We start from the raw sequence: 26,633 nt of genomic DNA, 5'->3' as shown, positions 1-26,633 counted from the left end.
AACTGTAACTAGGGCTGGGAACCAATATTAAAAACTCAATATAAACAAAATTTTGTATTGGTATTGGGTCTAAAATATTGGTATTGGTTTAAACAATATTTTCTATTTCTTGTATTGGTATTGCTACTGGTTTATATTGGTAACTATTGATTTATATTGGTAACTATTGGTTTATATTGGTATTGGTTTAAATTAAAATTACTAATTAAAAGAATAGAAATAGTGATTATTAAACACTTAATTTCTAGTTTTAAATAAACATGGAAATCATGAAGCATTACCATAAAAACAGGGCTAAGAACCAACTCTCAAAATTTTACTGAATCCAAATTTTTTTTTTAAACAAGGAATTAATTAGGTAATGTGAATATAAAAAATTTTTATTTTAATCATATATTTTTTGTATAATCAAAATTTTTTGTATCAACAATTATAAACGTATTGATTTTGAAACGTTTTATTTAGCACAAAGAATATAGCAAAATAAGTAAACTAAAAATGTAACATAACTGTCTATTTATACAAAATATAGTAGAGCGATATACATTTAATATAAGAAAATAATTTTATGTATTTAAGAAGAATCTTGCATGCGCATCCAACTTTTTAGGCAGAGGCAAGCTTGTATAGTATACTCATCTAGTGAACAACGTTGGTCTGTTATAACATACCGTCCTTCTGAAAAAGCCCTTTCAGAGCTAGATGAGGTGGCCGGAATTGCTAGATAATCTCTGGCAATTTTTGATAATACTGGATATCTATTTTTATTTAATTTCCACCAATCTAATGGATTTGTATCATTGGAAATTGTGGCTTCATCCACATATTTACTTTTTCTAAGTTATTATTATTATGACTAGGTTTAACCTGATATATTTTGTCATAAAAGGACAATTTTTTGTTATTTTGTGTTTCATTTGTATGTTCGGCTGAATTGTAATTATTTATTTTATAAATATTATATTAATTGGTTAGACATCCAATAAGAGTTTCTATATTATTATGCTTTAATAAGTGACTTGATAGTTTAAACCTTATGTCAATCATTGTTGAAATAATAAATAGATGTTTATTAAAATTATAGTATTTATTAAGTTTTGTTAAGGCAGCTAAAGAAGCTGTCTTTAAAATAGCATTAGGATTATTATTATAACTCTCCATATGCTCAAAAATACTGGAATATAAAGGAATAATTGTTGAAATTGGTGGAGTATTAGCACATAAGGCCATCTCTGTAGCAAAATTAAATAGTTCCAGAAATTCTCGGTACATTTCTATATTATTCCAGGCTAAGACACTAATATAATTTTCTTCATTGGTATTTTGTAAATGATTGGTATATGTTGTCAAATAGGGTTTGAGCATTATTGCCCTTTCAAGCATTTGGTATGTTGAATTCAAACGTGTTAGTATATCCAAAATAGGGTGAGGAAATATTTTCCATAAGAGGTATAGTGAAACCTTTATGTTCCGGAAATCCATTTAGCCTTTGAAACCTTGTTTAAAAATATTTTTACATTTTTACAACAGTGTAATTAACTTATTAAATAAATCTAAAGTATTTAATATCTGCTTCTCATAAGAAGACTGAAGGCTATCTTTTGCTGCTAACCTTTTGGTCATTCCTTCCAAACTATCAAGCACTTTTTTTGCCAAGGGCTGTGCGAAAATGTGCAATTATGATTTCGAAATCGAGTTCATGAAGATATTAAATTTTTTTTATATATCGATAATCTCTATTTTTAATTTTACCTAATATGATTCTTATCACAAATTTAAATTTTGATATTTCTAATACCCTTAATGCTCACGGGTTACATTGCAACAATTTCACCTATTTTCTCCTAAATTTTAATATAAAGCATATTTAGTAGCATATACACAAACTAACTAATTACCCCTCAACCCCGTCATTCTTGACTGGTTATTAGCTAGTATCCTAAAAAAATGCAATTTTATTACCTTACACCCCTTACTAGCATAGGGGTTTAAAGAGTTGAAAAATGGTCATTTTTGACATAGTGCACTTCATTAACTTTCAAATATCTCAAGAATATATTAAGTGGAACAATAATTAAAACTTTAATATATAACCTAATAATGGATCTTTAATATGACATATAAATAAATGTGATAGAAGCCCGATTAATACCCAAAACCGGAAGTACAAAACTGGAAATGGATATAGAAAAAAAAAGGTATTTTTTCGAATTATTTTTCCGTACTGGTCTTTTTATTCTTTTGGTATTTTAAAAATATAATCAAGCTAACTTAAATATTAATAAACGACCGGTAGGGACTATGGTTTCCAAAAAAAGATCGGTCCATCCATAGGTCCGGTCCGTTTTCGTTCTCTTTATTTATGTGCCTAAAATTGATCAATTTTAACATAAATATCATCATATTTAATTTAAAATATACTTACGTAATAATTTATTTTAAAATTAAGTCTAAATGAAAGGCCCTTACTTTATTATTTAAAAAAATTATCTGAAAAGTGAGTGGGGGGGGGGGGGGGGGGGTGATGTAGATTATTTAACAATTGGTTAATTTTCACACGAAATTACGTGGTAGGATATTCTAAACATATTTATAACTTTATTTGACTAAATAATTTCTATAATTGCATGTAATACAATCAAAAACTTTAATATAATATATAAAAAATTTTAAAATATATCATATTAAATCACCTGAAGAATTTGAATAAATTCTGACTTTAATTTTATTTTCTTCTAGGTGAAAAAAGTATAAAAATTTTGTGTTTCAGACATTCCTTTGTTGTTAAAAACTTTTTACAAGATATTTTTTCATACTAATATATCAGAGTTGTTAAAGTAGCTCGCTACTTAGCGCGCTATCTTTTTTGGTAGCTATAGCTAATAGCTGCTACTTTTTTTAAAATTATTTAATTTTTTAGCGCGCTACTTTTAAAAAATATAATGAATGTAAGTATAAACATGAAAATTTAAATATAATATCATAATTAATTATAATTTTTATAATTTATTATTTAATTTGGAAATTTAAATATATTTTCAATTTTTAATTTATATTTTCAATCTGTGTTAATAATCTAAAATGGCATCGCCCATGGATATCCAAATTCTTGAAAGTGATTCAGACATGGAAGATTCAATGGAAGAAAATGTACTTAATAGCTCTAATAACGATTTCCCATTCCCTAGATTTGAAAAAATTTTTTAAATAAATATTAAAACAAAATCTGGATCCAAATTTTGTGCTTAACCCTCTATTGCACGCTATATCAATTAAAGCGAAATATTTATAATACTCATTATTTTTTTACTCTCTATATATATCTAAAGAAGGAAACGATATTTTTTCCCGAATTTTTTAAATATTTCTAAGTTTTTTGCAGTATGTTAACTAGAATACACAACGCACATATAAGGGTAAAATATTTTTATTTTAATAATGTAAATTATATAATGTATAAAAATGATATACAAATGCAAAAAAATCAGTTTTTATGAAATATAGTAAAACAATTATTTGCTGGAGTAAAACATAATGATACCCCGCATTTGTCGCAAGCTACTTTTGTAATCCCCTTACATCCTGGTAATTTGCACCTGACCTTTTTGTCATTATACTTAGGCCAATGTGCAAATTGGTCTTTCCGAATTTCCGAATTTGGTAAACATTGTGCTGTACCTTTTTTACACTTTTTTATATATTCCGATTGCACCGATATTCGTTTATTACCCGTTACTGAATTAATGCTTTTATTTCCTTTGCACAATACTTCTGCAACTGATATTTTAAAAGTTAGGAGCGACTCCTGCTCTTTCCTGGGAATTTGTAACAGGTTACAATCTCTCCGGTACAATAGCCATGAATTAACAAGCATCATGTCAAATATATGAAAGGCTACTCGGTGATACCATTTTCGGGACCTGATATGAATTCTATATAATGCTAGTAGGGAATCTATAAGATCCACTCCACCCATGTTTTTATTATAATTTTTAACAATGGCTGGACATTTTACGTTAATGCTTTCCTTTTTTTTTCTATCGAATCGTTTCACGTCAGATATCGGGTGGGCCCCTATAAAGCTGCTCATTAGATAAACTGAACGATTGTCAAACCATTTGATTACAGATAATTCTACTCCATTGATCACCGTTTTTTTTTCAACAAAACTTCCTCTTCCTTTTTTTTTGATCTCTTGATCTGTCGGCAAAACACAATTTTTGAGGCGATTTGCCCTAACCGTTGATACACATTGTATTCCCCTTTGCGCTAATATAACCAGTAAGTTTATGCTAGAGAACCAATTGTCAAAGTATAACTTATAATTTTGATTCAATGGAACTGCGACAACCATGCGCAGAACTGAATTCCCACAAGCTCCTATATCTGGCATACCTTCGGCTTGGAGAATCTTCCCCATATACATTTCATAATTATAAACAATACCATCATTTCCACATAATAAAAAGAATTTAAAACCCCACTTTTTAGGCTTTTGGGGGTTGTATTGTTTCATCTTACTTTGTCCCTTGAAAGGAACAACTTGCTCATCGACGCATAGATTTTCTCCTAGTGTAATATCTTTTAAAATATTTGTTGTGATCGTCAGCATAGGTCGTATTTTATGAAGAGCATCATACCCATCAGTCCCAAAAGGACATGCTTTCGTGTTGTCATTTATGTGAAAACATGATTTTATGAACTCCCACCTTTTTACTGACATAATGTTAGCTACATTAGCGATTCTAGTATTAGCCGTCCAATATAAACGAGCTCTTGGTAGATTTATAATGCTCATATAGAACAAAATACCTATGAATTGTTCTAATTCATCTAACAATAAATTAAGGGGTCTGCTTATATCTTTTTGAATAGAATATAGATTTGATTGTTGAACTATTGTAGGAAGTATATTTCCCAGTAAAAATTTGAAGTAGTATATCGGATTTTTAACTTTATTGGCGAAGGGTAAACTGCCTTTCCAATCTGGGGCTACTCGTGGGACATTAGTTAAAGAGGATTTCCATATATTTCGTCGTCCTGACAATTCATCATCAGGATGGCTTGAGTCAGAGTCATTGCTTTCAATATCCGAATAATCTGATTCAATTGCCCCTAAAAATATTTATTATAGCATAAGAAATACTAAATTTACCAGTATCACATGGTAAATATTCTTCATCAGACGAATCACTCAATTGAGAATCCTCACTATCTACCGGTATTCTATAATTTATATCACTAGTCATTGAGCTATAAATTTATTTGATAATATTTTCAATAAATATTTTATTATAAAAAAAATCGTCTAAATGGGCAATGTTAACCTCAGTTAACATACCATATTATCAGAAATAAAAAATGTATTGTTATGTTAAAATTTATAAAAATATAATAATTATATAAAATGATATTATTTTTACTAGATTTAAAAATATTTATAGAATTCCACTAGAATTTAAATGATTTATAACGAATCAAAATACGATAAATAAATTTAAATTTTCAAGGTAGCCATTTTATAAAAAGCGAAAAATAAATGTATAATATTTGATAGAAAAATAATGTTATGTTCATGATTGACGTCTTTATTATAAAATATATATGTTACTTAGAATATACAATGCGCGTTAGATCGTAAAATCAATTATAACAATATTTATAGCAAAATATTTAAGACGTTGCCTCAGGTTTACAAGGTGCAATAGAGGGAATGTAAAAAAAATATATCATCAAATCAATCGAGTAGCTATAACCTGAAGAAACACCTAAAGGTAAATTGTTATTTTTACATTATAATATTATTTATTTTATTAGACTGTTCACGCCAATTGCTATAAGGAAATAGAGAAACATATAAAAAAATTTGGTATAGGAGAATCTTCATTCAAAAATACAAATACTATCCAAACCAAATTAACTGATAATAAACATGCCAATATTTCACAAAAATTGGCTGATAAAGTAATTGTTGATTTTATTATTGACACAGTTCAGCCATTGTCCTTGGTTGATAATCCATCATTTACTATGATGATTAAAATTTATCCCCTGGCACAACAGTTTTATGTCGCCAGACACTTATGAATAAAATAGACGACAACTTCAAAGTGATGAAAGATACTCTAATAGTAGAGTTATCAGATATATCTTATGTATGTACCACGGCAGATAGTTGGACACATAACAGAAGGTAAAAACTTATTTATATTTATAAATTGATCTGATTAAATATTTTTAGAGCTTCCTTGCCCTCAAGTGCTAGTGTCGAGAGATTATTTAGTAAAGCAAAGCTTATACTTTCTGATAGTCGCTCTAGACTTGGGGATGATAATATTGAAATGATATTATTATTAAAATGCAACAAATTAAAATAAATATTTATTTATATTGCTTATTTTTTTATAATCTAAACTAACTATATTTTTATATTTATAATGTTGATTTTTATATATTATTTATTATACATTTACATTATAAGCAAAAAAAAAATAAAAAAAATTTGTTTCATTTGTTTCTAAAAATTTTTTTATAAAAAGTAGCTAATAGCGCGCTACTTTTTTTGACAAATAGCGAAAGCGGTAGCGCGCTACTTTTTTTAACAAAAAGCTATATCGGTAGCGCGCTACTTTTAAAAATAGCGTTTAACAACTCTGACATATTCATTATTGCTCACAAATGTATAAAAATATGATATTTGGATAATTTCCACTAATTCCTCGCTCGATGAACAGGAGCATTATCCATTTTAGCAATGAATTCGATGGGAAAATTGTATATAATTCATCGAGGTATATTTTGAATTTTATAGCCTATCTATAATAGTGAAATTTTTTAAATCCACTTATTCCTATTGCGCATAGAACTAATATATTTTTCCCTTGTAGGGAGGTAACTTAAAAGATGACCTTTTTCCAAGGGTGTCCACTCATAGTGCGAAATAATATGGGTATAAACCCTGTCTCGCCCAGGAAGAATACATTTTCAAAAATTTTTTATCTTGTCATAATATTCCTTTCGAATATCGGATTATTTCCCAACCCTTTTCCGGCTCCAACCCAATGATTTAATAGATTTTGATATAGCCGACCCGCTCACCCTTAGATGTGGCAGTATGTGTTTATTATGGTTTTGATGTTACAGCCGTTATTATTATCAAACAATTCAAGCTATATTATATTAAAGTTCTTTCTATGTCCTTTTTCTTCCGACCTCGTTGTTTTATTATATAATCAGATAAAGGGTCGTCGTAATATTCAGGGAAAATTTCCCTCTTGAAACGATAAACTGAACCAATACCAATGGATAAATTTAGATCATGGGTAACTGTCTTTGCATTGGGTTGATCAACAATTGGTTTGCTTAGCCATATTTTAGCCAATTCCATTTTTTTCATCGCTCCAATTCCTATTTTTTCCGCAAAAGCATAGGATCAAAATTTGGTTGCTAGTTAATATATGAATATTGAAATCTGTTTGTAAAAATGGAATTTGATGGGAAAAGGTGAATAACTTTAGTATCTATTTGTTATTTCAGATAACCCCCTAGAAAATATAAAGTTTCCATAGGTTTTCTAAAATTATAAATATAAAGTTAATAAATAATCGAATATAACAAACCTGAAACTGGAGATAGATTCAAAATACTAGCGATAAAAAAAATAGAAATATAGTTTTTAATTGGGAAAAAAAATTATTAGAAGTTTTAATTTAAGTTGTAAAAAAATTAGCGGAGGTTTTTTAAAATACAGGGTTTCCCATTCAAAAAAGGAAAGGTATTAATCATAAAAGTAGAAGGTCCGATCAAAAAAGGAAAATTAGAAAACGTCCGATCAAAAAACAAAAAGTGTCAAACAAAAAAGGAAAAGTGTCAATCAAAAAGAAAAGGAAAAATGTCAATCAAAAAAGGAAAAATATTTTAAAAAAATGATAATTTTTTTCCTTGTCATTTTTTTTAAATATTTGTTTTTTTCCTCCTTATTTTTCATAATTTTTCTTCTCATTTTTGTCTTTTTATTATTAATTTTTCCAATTATTTTTCTTCACTTCTTTACTCCATTTTTAATATCATTCTTTAACAATTCTTAATCCTCTTTTTTCAATCCTACATAACAAGTTTTTTACTTTTTATGATGTTTTTCTCCTTATATTTTTAGATTACGTTCATTCAAAAGATATTAAAATTAGCTATTATTTGATACCCATATCAATATTTTGTTTTGATAAAAATATTCCTGACCCACCAGACCTAAACTCGCCCATTAAGGTGGGGAGATCGATTTCCTGTTGAATAGATCTTTTGATTAGCTATTGAATGATATTCTCTAAAAAATTGAACTTTAAAGGGATCCCTTTAAATCCCGTAATAGTTCTTTAAAAAAATGATTAATAAATATTCTAAAAAAATTGTTATTGGTTTGATATCATCAAAATCTATTTCTAAAAAGTCTTCCTCAAAGTATTTGTATTTAGATGTTTTTGGAATTTTTTTTAGTAGGTATTTTTTTTAAAACGTATTAGTATTTATTATATTTAAATACTCTTAAAAAATGTATATGTATATATGTTCAAAATTATTTCACCAAATAATGATGTCTTCAATTTCTCTAAGTTCGATTTTTCGAATATTAAGTGACTTATAAAAATTACTTTTTTAAAATTTTTGTTATATAATTATTTGTGTTAAAAATTAATTAATATTATTTGTGTTGTTGTTAAACTTTTTGAAATGTAAGGATAAAAAAATAAATCTATTTTTCAAGTAAAATATGTTAAATATTTATGAGGGACCCGAAGCTTACCGAACCGGTATAATTTTCTAAACAGTAGCCTAACATATATCCTATCGTTTAAGAAGCGAACCGAATTTTTTAATTCTGTTAAACCCACTTAAACAGTTTATATATATAAAAATTCTATATTATATTATATCTTTATCAATTCGAATCAAAACATGTTATAATTATAAATGTTAGAGTAATAAAATTATATATAAAAAAAATAAAATATGTAAAAAGGATTAAAAAAGTTAGGGTTGGATCCTTGGGGAAGAAGACTTCCAATGAAACTGATGTAATCAAATTTGTTTAGGTCAATAGGGCCTATTCCTAAGTTAAAAAACCTTCTCCAGGTTGTAATTTTAAGATGAATCAAGTTCTTCGAGAGGATAAGGCACGGTCAACAAATGAATGTATAAGAGATAATAGGCGTAAAAATATGCTGTATGTCCGGATAGTATTTAATTTAGACATCAAAGATGTTTACGTTAAGATTAGTAGGGGCTAAGATCTATACAAGAATAGTCCCGAATTAAGAAATGACCCAAGGAATTTGGGTAATGCTCTCGGACATTTTGATTCAGATCTGAAGAGACAGAGAGGTTCTAGGATCGTTAAATAATGTGACTGCATTGATTATGTCTAAGGATATGTCTTTTGCATGAACGGTAGTGACGCTATGCCGTCCCTTCGAGTCAACATGAGAACTGCAACCAGAACAAAGGTCTTTAGTATTTGAATAGTTGAAACGGATAGCAATGTAATGTGTAAGCTCATTTCTAGTGAATTGCAATTGAAGATTAAGAGAAGGGATAGCTTCGAGGAACTTGTGCCCTAAGCCATATAGCAGTGACTAAAAAAGAGGACGATCGAAGAAATGCAAGATTGATAGTAGAGCTTTAATGAGGCTGGGTACGACCGGTGTCCCATTCCTCTTGTTTGCAAGTGGCGGGTGTATTATAATTCGAGATCTCTATAAAGTTAATGTAGGATGAAGCATCCATGGAGTGAACGATAACAATAGGTTTTGTTAATAAGCAGTTTTCGATAAAAGTAGCTAAAGTTAAATCAGAAGGAAATCTTATGCAGCTAAATTTTAGTAAAGAAGCTCGGGCCCAAGCAATTTTTCCAAGCTTAAAATTTAGAATCTATTCGGTAAGTGCTTTGATTCCGGTTTCATATATACTTAAAGGATTAGGAAATAAAACAGGGATAGTCCTAAGTGCATAAAGAATGTGCGGTATTAAAATAGTATTTCAAAAGAAAAAACGATTTATGGGAGGAAAATATAAGAAGGATATCACCCAACTTGCAAAGAGTCTCAGGAGTTGAATGCAGTAAAGTGAAACGGCATAGTTACCTCCAACCGGGGAAGGCTAAATGTGTTAGTTGATCTTGATTATTGACTCTAAAATGGTGGGCATTTATTGGAAACTAGTTGGATGAATTCTGATTTGCTCTGATTGAGAATAAGTATAGGAGAACCGATCTCCAGGATTATATCCGTCACTTTATCGACCTCATTAGATGAGCCACCGATTATACTATTGTCAATGTACTAAACATGGAGAGAAAGAAGCATTGATTGCCTTGATCATATCGTTGATAGGCAAAATAGCAATGGTCCAAGTCAGGCTGATTTTAGCTTCACCCATTGGGGGGGGGGGGGTAGAATTAACAAAACTAAAGCATTAACAATATAAATTTGATTGATTTTTAAATATATTAAAAACATTTATAAAATTATTAAACTAACTGCAAAAATTAATGGGTTAGTTGTTGAATTTGATTTTGACACTGGTACACATGAATCATTGATATATAGACAAGTATTGGATGACCAGAAATTAAGCCAAATCCAATGACAGCATATGCTGACCATCCGTTAGATGACGTTAGAATTGGATCACAGAAAAGGACCCTATCTGTGGTAATAATGAATACTCGTGGTGCATCTCTTTTCGAACTACCATGGATAGTAGCGTTCAATTTAGGAATACGTAATCAGTTACAATAAAACAAGTGCGGAATTCGGTGATTCAGCTAAACCAATCTAAAACATCGATTCTCGCTAGTACAAAGAGTAGATTCTAGAATTGTTAATAAACATCAAACAATTTTCGATAATAAGTTGGGACATATGAGTGATTTTACGGTGCGAATACATTTAAAGGAAACAGATGTACCAAGATCGTTTCCAGCCTGCAGGGTACAATTTCCACTTCGTAAAGCAGTAATAGAATTAAATCGACTAGTGACTGAGGAATCGAAAAGATAAATTCGACTACAACTATGGCACAGCGGTCAACGCCAACCGAGTAATGGTGATATTAAAATTTGCGCTGATTTCACTATTACGCTTAGTCCCTTTTTATTGTGTGATCTTCATGTTATTCCTACCTTAGACGATTTGTTAGAGAAAATCCAAGATGGTGATAAATATAGATCTGAAGGAGGTTACTTACAGATGTAGGTAGAATCGAAGTCTCCGGAGCTAAAGATAGCGATTCAAAAGGGGAATTTTCGTTATCGACGAATGCCTTTTGGATTGGTAAGTGGATCTACTACATTACAGAGATATATGTATGAGTTGATAAAATATTGCCAAATGACTGTGCATACCTAAATGGTAATTATTTATACGATGAAGAGCACATAAAAAATTAAAAATAGTTTTAGACAGATTACAGACGGCTGGTCTTATGGCGAAGACGTTCGATTTTTACAAAAATCCGTATCATTTTTAGGAGAAATTATTGATAAATCCGGTATACATCCTAATCCAGAAAAGGTAAAGGCTATAAAACATAAGAATATACAATAATTTAGATCTTTTCTGGGACTCGTGAATTATCATGTTTTAATCGAAATCATTAACCAGAGTGAAAGCATCTTGGTGATGGACGAAATGGGAACAATATTTCTTTGAGGAGTCAAAAATTATTGCCATTTGAGGAAATGTTAATTCCTTACAATGTGTAGTTGCCAATAATTTTGGAATGCGATGCTTCTGATTCAAGATTAGAGGTTGTGTTACAAGGACTTCATTAGAATCAGAAGAACACTAAGCTCCGATTTAAAGAAGCTCGAGCACTTTTATGTGGAATTCAAAAATTCCATTTATTTATTTATGGTAAAAAATTCTTACTTCTAACAGGTCACAAATTAGAAAGAAACGAGATCTACTTAAAATTTCTAATAATCGTTTGATTCGTTGGGCCTGAAGTAAAAATGTGATCGCAGATGCATTATCAAGGCTTCCGATATTGGACGTGGAAGTAAAAAAAATATATCACGGCATATTTAGCAAAGTTGGCGCTGTTTTGATCGTCACAATGATAAAGAAATTGTTAGCTTTTATAATCGACGGGAAGAGTTATCTGTCGACCGTGATATCATGGATAAATTAAGGAATGCAGTGCTAGAAATAATTCATCGGGGACATCCTGGTGAAGATTTAATAAAATAAATATTTATATTGCATTGTTGTTTTTTTAATGCCGTGTCATTTTTTAACATTATTTAAAGGAAAGTTTGATTCATTTAGACATTTCTGTTACCCTAAAGTCTGACACCTTACCGACAGATAACTAGGGAGATATTAAACTCCCATAAAATAACAGTAATATAATTAGGGTTAATAGATCCAGTTTAGTAAAAAAAAATGTATTTAAAAGGCTTTAAAATGTATATAAAAAATTTAATTTATATAAATAACATAAAATAATTAAAATTAATTTCATATAACTTACAAATCATATTTCCTCTAATATATTTGCCAATCTAAAAATTTATAAAAATCTTGGCAAAACGAAAATTAATGGCTCGTTTTGAGCCGATTTTAAAAACGACTAATTCAATACATCATCCATAAAAATATTACGCAAGCCTGAAGATTTTGCTCATAGAAGTAACAAAGGCCTATACATATATCATCGAAATCTCGAGACTTGTGCAATATTTTTCTTGCCAAAATATTGAGTTAGCCGTTTTTAAAAATCGGCTCAAAACGAGCCGTTTAACAACACTAGTCTGCATATAATTGCAATTATAGATTCTACGAACAATCCATTCCTCTCATTAAATATTGATTATAGAAAGCATTGTGAGCTAATATAGAAAAAATCAAGCTTGTTATAATTAGCAGTTCACTACATTGTTCATAAATTGGAATATAAGAGAAATATTACACCGATTATTGGTGAAAGGAAGTTATGCATATTTTTATTAGTTGCAAAATTGGTTGAACAACTAGACACTGTTTTTCAAAAAATCAATATACTTTTTTAAATGACCACTTGGGAACATTATTAATTTCTATCTATTGGAAACATTCCAATATTAAATGTTACGTCTATATACATTTTACTATACCATACATTGCATCTACTCAAATTTTTTTGTCCATTTTTTAATATTTGTTTCAAGTATTCCTTTTACTTTTAATGAAAATTTTTTTATTTATTGTTTGTCACCAAATATTTTAATGATTCTAAATAGATTAACCTGAATCACAGACCTTCATGGGCTGGCCAGGTTTTTGAAATTTTTTAAATGGACTTAAGCCTTAAATTTTTTTATTTAATAACTTATTTAAATAGTTGCTAACTTAAAAGAACGTTGCATTTTTTTCTTCTATTAATAAAAAATTTTAGTATTGCAAACAAAATGATTACCTATAATATTGTTTATTTTCATTAAAAACAATAAATTAAATTTTTGGATATGTGTTTGGGCAGAATTTTTGAAATTTATGATAGGCCGGGCTTGGGATTTTTTTATATTAAATAAGGGCTGGATCTACAAATTTTTATTAATGCTGATCTGGGCAGGGCTTGATGAAAGATTAAAGGCCCATGAAGGTCTCTGATTTCAAAAACTGAAATATTTCCTTTTTCAGCTGATTCAATTTTACCATCAAAGGTATACCTAAAGAAATGGGTATCCCAGATATGTTTTATTTGAATCATTTTCAAAAAAAATTCTGATAATTGGTGGATTGTTAATTGAAAGAAAGTACGATTTCAATGCTTCATAAATTTCATCGTTGGAAAGCCATAGGGTTTTTTTAGGATATTGAAGTTAATTATGTATATGATGAGAGAATACATAAAAAAAAAATTTAATGAAAAATAATAACATGATGAAAAAAAAATAGAAATCAAAGCTTATTATGATGCAAATGTAAAAAATACTTCTCCTAAAATAATATGTAAAAAATTTTTATTTTTAAAAAAGGAGAAAAAATAAAAAAATTTAGATATCTCAAAAGAGGAAGTTTGTAGTTTTAATATATATAGAACTATGGTTCTTCTGATTATCAACTTAGAAAAACATATCTCATATATTTTGAGATATGGATGAAATATTATTCCATGTTTATTTTGGCATAAATAAAAAAACTACTATGACCATGCTATTATGGATCTTTTAAAAAACTGTTATCAAAAATATAATTTCTTTTATTATAAACAAATTTCCAAAAAAGATTTATACTAAATTATAAACGTTTTATTATCATTCATTTTCTCCGACTTCATTAATTGATATATCAGGAAAAATAAAAATTAAAAAATGGATTATATATAAAATTTATTTTTGACTTTAAAACAAGGCTCGCCTTTTAAAAAAAATCATGGAAGACAAGAAAAGTAATGACTTAAAAAAATTAGCTAAAATAACAGTAACATCATTATTTTTAAAAAATCAATTTTAATTGGTATTGCCATAAAAATAATTTATCATCATAATTAATATATATAATATAATAAATACTACAAAACAATTTAAAAAATAATATTATATTTCTATTTTATAAATTTTATTTAGGCGAATTATCATAATAATTTATAAAATATCGTCATTAAGACTTCCACGATTAAAAAATTATTTTAAAAAAAAACTTGGACCCTAAACCCTAAATTTTAAAAAAGGGTTCGGGTTTGGATTTAGCGAAATATCGAGGGTTAGGGTTCTCAGCCCTGCTTTAAAATTCCAAATTAAAAAAAATCAAATTTTTATAAAATAAGCCATAATTAAGAAGCAAGGGTGATGACAGTTATAACGAAACTAACAGATAACCCGTCAAAAATGACAGGGTACTATAAATTTCTCTATTTGATGAAGGATGAATCAGAAATTTCGCCTTTATTTGATGAAGTATGAATCAAAAATTAGCTTATCTTATAATTTTTGAATCAGAAATTTACATTTATTTTGATGAGAGTAAATTATTCATTTTTAAAAAATACAAGCAGATGGCCAATCAAGATTTCGATTTTTAAAAACGACTCGATAAAAATTTAGCCAATATAATACTAAGTAAGCCTCGAGATTTGGCAAATAGAGGTCCAAACTTTCTGCGATCTATGATCAAAATCACCAAGGATACATAATATAATTTTGGCTAAAATCCTAATTCTGCTTTTTAAAATGGACCCAAATGGTACATTTTAACAAGCTAATGACGGGGGAATCAGAAATTTTACCTATCTTAAGAGGTGTGATTCAGAAATTATCATTATTTTCCTGAGAAGTTATTTTGAAATTTTCCAAAATTTTTATAAAATATGCTAATGAAGTATATATTTGGTACATTTCATTTATGGTCATAAAAAATTTTTATTTGTATTTGTATCTAAAAAATCTATTCTTGCTAGAAAAAGGTTTTGTGGGGAATTATTAGATCAAAAATAAGTTATGAAAAACTTAAATTACAAATAGGAATGTAAATTTCCCGGGAAACTATAATTGAGGGAAATTTGGGGAAAAAACGAGAAAATACGGAAACAACAAGAAATTTCTTTTAAAAAAAAAAATTATTTTACTGGTGAATATTGTTTTTTTTCATGTCTTATTGAAAATATAGACTATTATATTATATAAACAAATATGCTATTTTTTCAATATTTAATTTGTTATCTTGGTATGAAGATGAATACGATTTTAGATCACTAAAATCGAGCAATTTATCATTTGTCTCGCAACATCTAAATCTAGGTATCCATCAAAAACTATTGCCTTAAAAATTAAATCCGCAATATTTTGGGTCAGGTGTATGAGCAGGGTAATGTATGTCCCAGCAATAAAAAATTTCCCTATTTTTTTTATAAATTGTTCGATCTCTATCATTCAGTTCCGTAAGAGATTTCCCTGATATGAATAAATGCTTGAAGACGTCGGATAAGTTTTGTCCGCTTAAACTTTCTCTATATGTAGAAATAATTTTATAAAGTTGTATAGATGTGCAAGATCCTTTAAAAAACTTTATTATCAAGAAGATTAAGTTTTTATCTCTATAAAAATATGGAGAATTGCGGCAAAATATCTTTATTTTTTAACAGACTATTAATTATCAAAACTATACTGTCAAAGGAGTTTGGTAGGCTTGACAACTTTAAGGGAACAATCCTATTTTTATTTTCAAGTAGTTGTTTTTCTTTAAATTTGTAAAAGAATGTTAAATCATATTTTATAATAATTTGGGCTTTAGCTACTAAAATTTGAATTGACAATATTTTATTTGCTAGATCTAATGTTGCGTAATCGGCTAATTTTAGCCGACTAAAAAACGGCTTAGCCGAGATTTTAGGTGGAAAAATCGGCTAAGCCTAATTAGGTAAAGCCTAAAAATCGGCTAAGCCTAAAAATCGGCTAAACCTAATTAGGCTAAGCCTAAAAATCGGCTAAACCTAATTAGGCTAAGCCTAAAAATCGGCTAAACCTAATTAGGCTAAGCCTAAAAATCGGCTAAGCCTAAAAATTGGCTAAACCTAAAAATGGGCTAAGCCTAAAAATGGGCTAAGCCTAAAAATTGGCTAAAATAAATTAGTCTCAATTCTGCATCGATGCTTAGCATTAATTATTATTTATTTATTTTAGTAAAATAATTTATTTTATTTATATTTAATGTAAATATTTTATTATTATCAACAAATAAACATGATATGATTTAATATTTTTTATTTATATTATTATATTTTGAAATATAAATAAATTTATTTATTTGATATTTTTTAATAAAAAAAATAATATGCTGCTATATTGTAAAAATGTAATATTCTTTTTAATATAATTTATTGGGTAGGTATAAGTCGAAAGGCTGCATGATACGAAAGGCTAAAAAATAATATTGAAAATAAAAATAACAAAGAAAATGATTAATGTGTAATTTGATTGATTTATTGCTTTTTTTACGAGAAAAATATTATAATAACATTACATTATAATATACTAAAAAAATGGAAATTTTAAGATCTTTTCAATTTTTTTATTAATTCTTTGAAATAAATTGCGGTTTTAATTTTATTTAATTTTATTAATTTTTAATTTATATTTTTAATTAAATTATATTTGGTTATTTTAAAATAATGGAATTTTTAAAATTATATGTATATTCTATTTAAGTTATTTTCCAAAACTAAATTGATAGTAAGTATAACGATATTGTGATTACTGGATTAGGGAAAAGGCTAACATCTTAAACGTAATTTTAAGTATCTTTATATCATTCTACTCAGAATTAAATTTCCTATAGAAATATGCTTTGATGTATTTTTTTACCTTATCGGTTCAAAAAACAAATTTTAATAATTTTTTTGTGGTAAAAACGTTTGAAGGGAAAAGGCTAACATCTTAAACGCAATTTTAGGTATTTTTATATCATTCTACTCAGAATTAAATTTCCTATCCAATTATGCTTAGATGTATTTTTTAAGTTTCCGATTCAAAAAATAACATTTTTGTCGCGAAAACGTTCGAAGGGAAAAGGCTAACATCTTAAGTTTAATTTTATTAATTTTTATATAATTGAACTCAGAATTAAATTTCCTATCGAAATATGCTTTGATGTATTTTTTTACATTATCGGTTCAAAAAATAAATTTTAATAATTTTTTTGTGGTAAAAACGTTCGAAGGGAAAAGGCTAACATTTTAAACGCAATTTTAAGTATTTTTATATCATTCTACTCGTAATTAAATTTCCTATCCAATTATGCTTAGATGTATTTTTTTACGTTTCCGGTTCAAAAAATAACATTTTTGTCGCGAAAACGTTAGAAGGGAAAAGGCTAACATCTTAAGTTTAATTTTATAAATTTTTATATCATTGAACTCAGAATTAAATTTCCTATCGAAATATGCTTTGATGTATTTTTTTACGTTATCGGTTCAAAAAATAAATTTTAATAATTTTTTTGTGGTAAAAACGTTTGAAGGGAAAAGGCTAACATTTTAAACGCAATTTTAAGTATTTTTATATCATTCTACTCATAATTAAATTTCCTATCCAATTAGCTTAGATGTATTTTTTTACGTTTCCGGTTCAAAAAATAACATTTTTGTCGCGAAAACGTTCGAAGGGAAAAGGCTAGCATCTTAAGTTTAATTTTATAAATTTTTATATCATTGAACTCAGAATTAAATTTCCTATCGAAATATGCTTTGATGTATTTTTTTACGTTATCGGTTCAAAAAATAAATTTTAATAATTTTTTTGTGGTAAAAACGTTCGAAGGGAAAAGGCTAACATCTTAAACGTAATTTTAGGTATTTTCATATCATTCTACTCAGAATTAAATTTCCTATCCAATTATGCTTAGATGTATTTTTTTACGTTTCCGGTTCAAAAAATATCATTTTTGCGGCGAAAACGTTCGAAGGGAAAGGTCTAACATCATAAAAAATTTATTTTTTGAACCGATAAAGTAAAAAAATACATCAAAGCATATTTCGATAGGAAATTTAATTCTGAGTAGAATGATATAAAAATACCTAAAATTGCGTTTAAGATGTTAGCCTTTTCCCTTCGAACGTTTTGGCGACAAAAATATTATTTTTTGAACCGGTAACGTAAAAAAATACATCTAAGCATAATTGGATAGGAAATTTAATTCTGAGTAGAATGATATAAAATACCTAAAATTCGTTTAAGATGTTAGCCTTTTCCAATTGAATGTTTTTACCACCAAAAAATTTTTAAAATTTATTTTTTGAACCGATAACGTAAAAAAATACATCAAAGCATATTTAGATAGGAAATTTAATTCTGAGTTCAATGATATAAAAAATTTTAAAATTAAATTTAAGATGTTAGCCTTTTCCCTTCGAACGTTTTCGCGACAAAAATATTATTTTTTGAACCGGAAACGTAAAAAAAATATATCTAAGCATAATTGGATAGGAAATTTAATTCTGAGTTCAATGATATAAAAATACTTAAAATTGCGTTTAAGATGTTAGCCTTTTCCCATCGAACGTTTTTACCACCAAAAAATTTTTAAAATTTATTTTTTGAACCGATAACGTAAAAAAATACATCAAAGCATATTTAGATAGGAAATTTAATTCTGAGTTCAATGATATAAAAATTTATAAAATTAAACTTTAGATGTTAGCCTTTTCCCTTCGAACGTTTTCGCGACAAAAATGTTATTTTTTGAACCGGAAACGTTAAAAAATACATCTAAGCATATTTAGATAGGAAATTTAATTCTGAGTAGAATGATATAAAAATATTCAAAATTACGTTTAAGATGTTAGCCTTTTCCCTTCGAACGTTTTGGCGACAAAAATATTATTTTTTGAACCGGTAACGTAAAAAAATACATCTAAGCATAATTGGATAGGAAATTTAATTCTGATATAAAGATACTTAAAATTACGTTTAAGATGTTAACCTTTTCCCTAATCCAGTACTCACAATATCGTTATACTTACTATCAATTTAATTTTGAAAAAAAACTTAAATAGAATATACATATAATTTTAAAAATTCTATTATTTTAAAATAACCAAATATAATTAATTAAAAATATAAATTAAAAATTAATAAAATTAAAACCGCAATTTATTTCAAAGAATTAATAAAAAAATTGAAAAGATCTTAAAATTTCCATTTTTTTAATATATTATAATGTAATGTTATTTCTCGCAAAAAAGCAAATCATTTTCTTTGTTATTTTTATTTTCAATATTATTTTTTAGCCTTTCGTATATGCAGCCTTTCGACTTTTAGACCTTGCGTAATTTATTAGTGATTTTCACAATCTTCTTTGTAAATACATCTTTTATTGAGGAATTATATTGTAAATTTTATTAGATAAATAAACAATCTTTTAGGTGAAATTTTTTATCATTTTTTTAAAATTATCTATTTATTATTAAATGAGGTGGATTTTATGAAACTTTTTTGATGTTTTTTATATGATCTTTTTAAGGATAATATTTTAATGTGACAATTGTCATAATCGTTCTTTTATAAGTTTTTTGAATTTTTTTGAAGAAAGTATGTTAAAATAAGTATTAATAACATGTGTAAATACAAATTTAGTGAAGATGTACCAATGAAAAGTGACAATTGTCATAATCGTTATTTTTAAAGTTTTTTGAATTTTTTTTTACGAAAATATGTTAAAATAAATATTAATAACATGTGTAAATATAAATTTAGTTAAGATGTACCAATGAAAAGTGACAATTGTCATAATCGTTATTTTTAAAGTTTTTTGAATTTTTTTGACGAAAATATGTTAAAATAAATATTAATAACATGTGTAAATATAAATTTAGTGAAGATGTACCAATGAAAAGTGACAATTGTCATAATCGTTATTTTTAAAGTTTTTTGAATTTTTTTGACGAAAATATGCTAAAATAAGTATTAATAACATGTGTAAATATAAATTTAGTGAAGATGTACCATAGAAAAGTGACAATTGTCATAATCGTTATTTTTAAAGTTTTTTGAATTTTTTTGACGAAAATATGTTAAAATAAGTATTAATAACATGTGTAAATATAAATTTAGTGAAGATGTACCAATGAAAAGTGACAATTGTCATAATCGCTATTTTTAAAGTTTTTTGAATTTTTTTGACGAAAATATGTTAAAATAAGTATTAATAACATGTATAAATATAAATTTAGTGAAGATATACCATAGAAAAGTGACAATTTTCATAATAGTTATTTTTAAAGTTTTTTGAATTTTTTTGACGAAAATATGTTAAAATAAGTATTACTAACATGTGTAAATATAAATTTAGTGAAGATGTACCAATGAAAAGTGACAATTGTCATAATCGCTATTTTTAAAGTTTTTTAAATTTTTTGACGAAAATATGTTAAAATAAGTATTAATAACATGTGTAAATATAAATTTAGTGAAGATGTACCATAGAAAAGTGACAATTGTCATAATCATTATTTTTAAAGTTTTTTGAATTTTTTTGACGAAAATATGTTAAAATAAGTATTAATAACATGTGTAAATATAAATTTAGTGATGATGTACCAATGAAAAGTGACAATTGTCATAATCGCTATTTTTAAAATATTTTGAATTTTTTTGACGAAAATATCTTAAAATAAGTATTAATAACGTGTGTAAATATAAATTTAGTGAAGATGTACCAATGAAAAGTGACATTTGTCATAAACGTTATTTTTAAAGTTTTTTGAATTTTTTTGAAGAAAATATGTTAAAATATATATTAAAAACATGTTTAAATAAAAATTTAGTGAAGATGTACCATAGAAAAGTGATAATTGTCATAATCGTTATTTTTGAAGTTTTTTGTGATAGTTTCCTAGGAGTTATTCGGTTTAGAAGGTAAAACAAAAAATTTTTAATTATATAATTTTTTTAAGAATTTTTGACTGCGCATTTGTACTACCATTATACGATTCTAATAGAGAAGTTTTTATTTTAGGTGCTGTATTAATATTTTCTACAAATATTTAAATTTTTGTTATTGATTATTAGTATTAATTAAAAGAATTTATGAGCAAATGGTTTATTTTTTTAGGCCTAGTGGGAAGTAGTTTTGGGGATAAGGTTCTCTTTTATCAGGATTTGGGTTATAAAGTTATGTATAAGAACTTTAATGAATTGGATTTAGGTAAACAGTTGATTACTGTGGGAATATTATTAATGATGTATTTATTGATTATTATATTGAAATTGTTAGTAAAAAGGGATACTGCGGTACTGACAGGCATGTATTGCAATTGGAAGAAGGACACTGCGGTGTCAGATGTTTATAAAAAGAAAGTGGAGGAAACGTATTTTAATTTAATATCGAATATTTATGGGAAGAAAATAGCAGACTTGGAAAGTAATCTAAAAGATGTTTTAGAGGAAATCAAGGCTGGAAATGTTGGGGAGAGGTCAGATAGGATCCTCCTGGAAATGAAAGAAATGAAAGAAGCTATCAATGCGTTGATGAAGGAGAGCAAAGGTCCGGTTAAGAGCCAGGTGAGTGATAGAAATATGAATAAGAAATTTAATGATTACGAGGAAAATAAAAGATTTGTTGAAATGATCATTTGCCATCGTTGCGGATGGCGAGGACATAAAAGGGATACCTGCGTAGTCCCAGAGCAAAGGTTTAAAGATGGATTTCCGTTAAAGAGACCTGATATAGGAAATGCCAATGTAAAAGTGGTTAGTTTAAATGGGGTCCGATTATGTTTTAAGTGTAAAAGGCCGGGACATGTAGCTGTGGACTGCATGGAAGTATCACGAAATTCGTGTTGACTATATGATTGCAAGGTGAATCATATAGGAGTTGGGGCTCCGAGAGTTCGGAAAAATTTGTATAATAAAACATATATTATAAGTCGAAATGAGGGAAATGATAGAAGTAAAATAAGAAATCATTCTCGTAATTTCTCTGAGAGGGAGGTTAGTCGATTTAGGTGGGAACAATATCCGAGGAATATTGTCCGTTATTCTTTTAGAAGGGATGTTAAGAATTTTATTTGGAAAAGATGTCCCACAAATCTTGTTAGAAGAAATGTAATTGTCAGTAATAAAAATTTAAATTCCGAGTTGAATTTAAGGGGCAATGAGAATGCCAATGAAATCATTATTTTAGATAAAATAAACGCTGAGTCTCCGATTAAAACATATGATATTTTAATGACGGAAAAATTAGATGGACCATGTTTGTGTCCGAGGGTTAGTTTGAGGATTGATCATAGGAATATAGAAATGCTATTTGACACCGGGGCTAGTATTTCTCTAATGTCGCAGGAAAATTTTTATAAGTATTGGCCTGGGGGCAAACTGGAAAAAGAGGCTATGTGTGTCAGGCAGTTTGATGGATCGGAAGTTGCTGTGTTGGGAAAGGCCAAATTGGGGGTTAATCTTAATGATACTATATTTTTCCTTGATTTATGGGTAGTAAAGGAAAATGTTGAGACTGTTATGGGGTGGGATTGGATTACCAAGTTTGGTCCCCCCAATAATTATTGGAATATTTTTGATACTAGTGATAATGTAATAATGGATGTTGGAGAGAGTGAAAATTTGGATAATACTGATAATAAAATTTGTGAAATTTCGGAGGAGATAATGGAGGAATCGAGTAAGTTGGATCATAATAATGAGGGAAATGAGAAGCAAATTGTGGCCGGGGGAAAAGAGGATTGGAATAAGGTTAATCAAGCTATTCCTATTCTAGTGAGGCAGTATGGCATTATTTTTGATGAAAAATTAGGTTGTTTAAATGATTATCAAGTTGATGTTCAACTTAGGGAGGGTTTTTCACCGATCTTTTTGGCTTGTCGGCGAGTTCCTTTCGAATGGAGGAAGGAGATCGATGAGGAATTAGATAGATGGGTGAAGGACGGCATTATTATTCCTGTGGGGTATAGTGAATGGGCAACCCCGTTAGTGCCAGTTAAAAAGGCAAATGGTAAATTGAGACTTTGTGCGGATTTCAGGGTCACGGTAAATCGATGGGTGGTGGAGGTTAAATATCCATTGCCTAGGATTGAAGAGATTTTGGCTCAGTTGAAGGGTGCGAAATATTTTTCCAAGGTGGATTTTTCGTCGGCGTATTTGCAGTTACCTTTGAGAAAGGAAATCCGTAAATTATTGACGATAACGACTCCAAAGGGATTGTTTGCGTTTTGTAGATTACCATTTGGGTTGAGTGTATCTGCTCCCATTTTTCAACGGACCATGGCGTCAGTTTTCCAAGGATTGGAAGGAGTATTTTATTATATGGATGATGTGTTAATTACTGGAGTCACGCCGGAGCAGCATAATCAACGTTTGGAGGAAGTGTTTAGGAGAATTCGTGATAAAGGCTTGAGAGCTAGTAAGGAGAAAAGTGTTCTGGGGGTAATGGAGGTTGAATATTTGGGTCATCGGATTAATGGAATTGAAGTGAAACCTTTGGATAAAAATTTGAAGAATATATCGAACATGAAACGGCCTAACACTAAGGCTGAGTTGCAGTCTTTTTTGGGTATGGTCAATTATTACCATAGGTTCGTGGAAGATTTTGCAAAGGTGGCGGCGCCGTTATATGATTTATTGAAAAAAGGAATTCATTATGAGTGGAAGGATGTACAGCAGATTGCTTTTGAAATTTTAAAGGAAACAATTGGAAAAGAGCCAATTTTGGTGTGTTTTGATAATGACTTGGAAATTGTTTTGGCGGTGGATGCCTCAAATAAAGGAGTTGGTGGTGCGTTATTACAGGTAATAGAGGGCTTGGAGAGACCCGTTTTGTTTTTCTCGCGGGTTTTTCGTGAGGTGGAAAACAGATATTCTGTGATTGAACAAGAGGCCCTGGCTGTGATTTTCGGGTTGACAAAATGTCGTGAATATTTGATTGGAAAAAAATTTGTAATTTTTACTGATCACAAGCCGTTAATTCACTTATTTCGGAAAAACAATCGGGAGTTAATGATGTCTCCCCGGTTACAACGTTGGTTGTTGTTGGTGGGCAGCTTTAATGTAGAGATCCGATATCGTTGCGGTAAAGAGAATTGTTTGCCTGATAGTTTGTCCCGATTAGGATTAAGTGAAGGAAATGATGAAGGGAACAAGAATAACGTTCGAAACAGTGAAAAAGCCCTGGTTTGTTCGCTTTCGTATATGCTCAAAGGGGGTCCTACCAATTGGGAGGATCTTAAGTTGAGTACATTGAGAGATAGAGAAATGACTAGGATAAAGTTATGTGTAATGGGGAAAAAGACTTGGGAGGAGGATTGTAAAGTTTTTAAAAAGGTTAAGGAGGAATTGTCGGTGATAGATGATTGTTTAATGAGGGGTAATCGTGCTGTAATTCCGTTCAAATTAAGGGGTAAAATTTTAAATTTGTTACATGCTGGACATCAAGGTCAAGGGAAGATGAAATCGTGGGCCCGTGAATATGTTTGGTGGCCAGGTATGGGAAAAGATATTGAAAATATCACAAGGACATGTGAACCGTGTAATTCGTGTGCGGCGATGCCACGAAAGGAGGTGGGTCAGATATGGCCTAGGTCGATAAAACCGTGGGAGCGCTTACATGTTGATTTTTTCGATTTAGACAAAAGGTCGTATTTTTTAGTAGTGGATTCGTATTCGAAATGGATAGAGTATGAGGAGGTACATGGATATACCACGAAAATTGTTGTAAGGAAATTGAGGGCATTAATGGCCAGGTTTGGATTACCGGATACCATTGTATCTGATGGAGGACCTGCCTTTGTTAGCGAAAATTTCAAGCAGTTTTGTAAAGAGTCTAGGATTCGACACATTTTGACCCCGCCCTATCATCCCAGCTCAAATGGTCAAGCTGAGAGGATGGTAGCAATTGTTAAGAATTGGATAAGAAAGGCCGGCAATCAAGGGAATGGGGTGTATTTGGCCCAGTTGTATTACCTCAATTCTAGAAATAAGGAGGGAGTGACACCTGCTGAATTGTTTTTGGGTCGGAGGACTAGGGTTCCCCTAGATTTTCTAAGGGCCGAGAGTCACGAGAAGGGAGTTCTGGAGGACCGAAAGATTAGGTTTGAAGTTGGAGAAAAAGTATGGACTCGTTTGTTTGACGGGAGGGACAAGAAATGGACCAAGGGAATTGTTGGGGTAAACAGAGGTTCAAAGTTGAATTTGATTCAATTAGAAATGGGCGGCACAGTGATGAGCCACAATGATCATTTAAGACCAAGGAAGTAATCTGAGGTATCTCATATGATGATATAAATATGAAATTATATACATAAATAAAATGAAGGTGCATCCCGAAGGATTAGACTCGTTTCCGAGCAAATATATAATGTGTAAATGAAGGTTTGGGTAACATATTGTATATGGGAATGGGAAGTTAGAGGATCAAATAGGAGAGGGGCTCATCTTAAAGTGGTAAATATATATATTTATGAAGGAGTAAAATGTACGTGAACGGTCGGTAACCTTTTTGTTTAAGTTTATGTATTATTATATGATGGTATTAGAATTTATTGATATGTTATGTAAAAAAGTGAAATTGAATAAGGAGGTTATCTCGGTAATATTACGGGAAATTGAAGTATATGTATGTATATGTAATGTTAAGTTAAACTGGGTTCCGGCTGTCGGTAATAAACAAGGAAAAAGATTGAAATTGTGGTAATATATGTATTGTAAATGAATAAAAGTGTAAAAAATAAAAGGAATAGAAAAGTTGTAATTCATTTTGTGAATACATTTTTGTTCATAACCTTATAGGATAAATCATGGTTGTTGAACATTGGTATTGGTACTGGGAAAATATTTTTTTTAAAAAAAAATAGAGAGATATAATTAATTAATTATTTTTGTTGTTGGGTTAGCACGTGCGGCATTTGTAAAAGAGGAATTAAAATTAAAAAGGAATGTAGAGGGGGTGAGGGGTGTAGATGCCTGGTTGAGGTTATAATTATAGATGTTGTAATTATAAACTTTAATTGGTACAGTTGTTTGTTTTTCCTTCGAAAATTGTTATGAATACATCTATATTATTTATGTTGAAAGGGGTAAATTAATATTTTATTTTATATTTTTTTTTCGTTTGGAAAGTTTAAATTAAAAAATTAATTTAAAACCTTTATTTTGT

General features: G+C 28.7%; 2 protein-coding genes across 4 annotated transcripts in view; both read right to left on the bottom strand.

The window, feature by feature from the left end:
- Nucleotides 1–26,633, bottom strand: part of LOC135931650 (uncharacterized) — a 97,714-nt gene that overhangs the window by 18,302 nt on the left and 52,779 nt on the right. The window contains exon 5 of one of the 3 annotated variants that reach the window (XM_065468897.1): nucleotides 476–929. The exons of 1 other annotated variant lie outside the window; for it this stretch is intronic. The gene's annotated coding sequence lies outside the window, so the exon portion shown is untranslated. Of the gene's footprint in view, nucleotides 1–475; nucleotides 930–1,112; nucleotides 1,497–26,633 lie in introns of those variants that run through there. One more of the 3 variants, XM_065468896.1, reaches the window with a different exon arrangement.
- On the bottom strand, nucleotides 3,422–5,531 carry LOC135931698 (piggyBac transposable element-derived protein 2-like). Its single transcript, XM_065468969.1, has 3 exons — nucleotides 5,424–5,531; nucleotides 5,156–5,253; nucleotides 3,422–5,115 (listed from the first exon to the last, which is right to left on the bottom strand). Exons 2-3 carry the CDS (start codon nucleotides 5,247–5,249, stop codon nucleotides 3,485–3,487), a joined length of 1,725 nt encoding a protein of 574 aa, XP_065325041.1. The 5' UTR covers nucleotides 5,250–5,253; nucleotides 5,424–5,531; the 3' UTR covers nucleotides 3,422–3,484.

This window comes from Gordionus sp. m RMFG-2023, chromosome 1, assembly GCF_954871325.1.
Source record: "Gordionus sp. m RMFG-2023 chromosome 1, tfGorSpeb1-WG-v2, whole genome shotgun sequence".
In the NCBI taxonomy this organism is placed as follows: Eukaryota; Metazoa; Nematomorpha; class Gordioida; order Chordodea; family Parachordodidae; genus Gordionus; species Gordionus sp. m RMFG-2023.
This window is presented reverse-complemented; position numbering and strand designations above follow the sequence as displayed.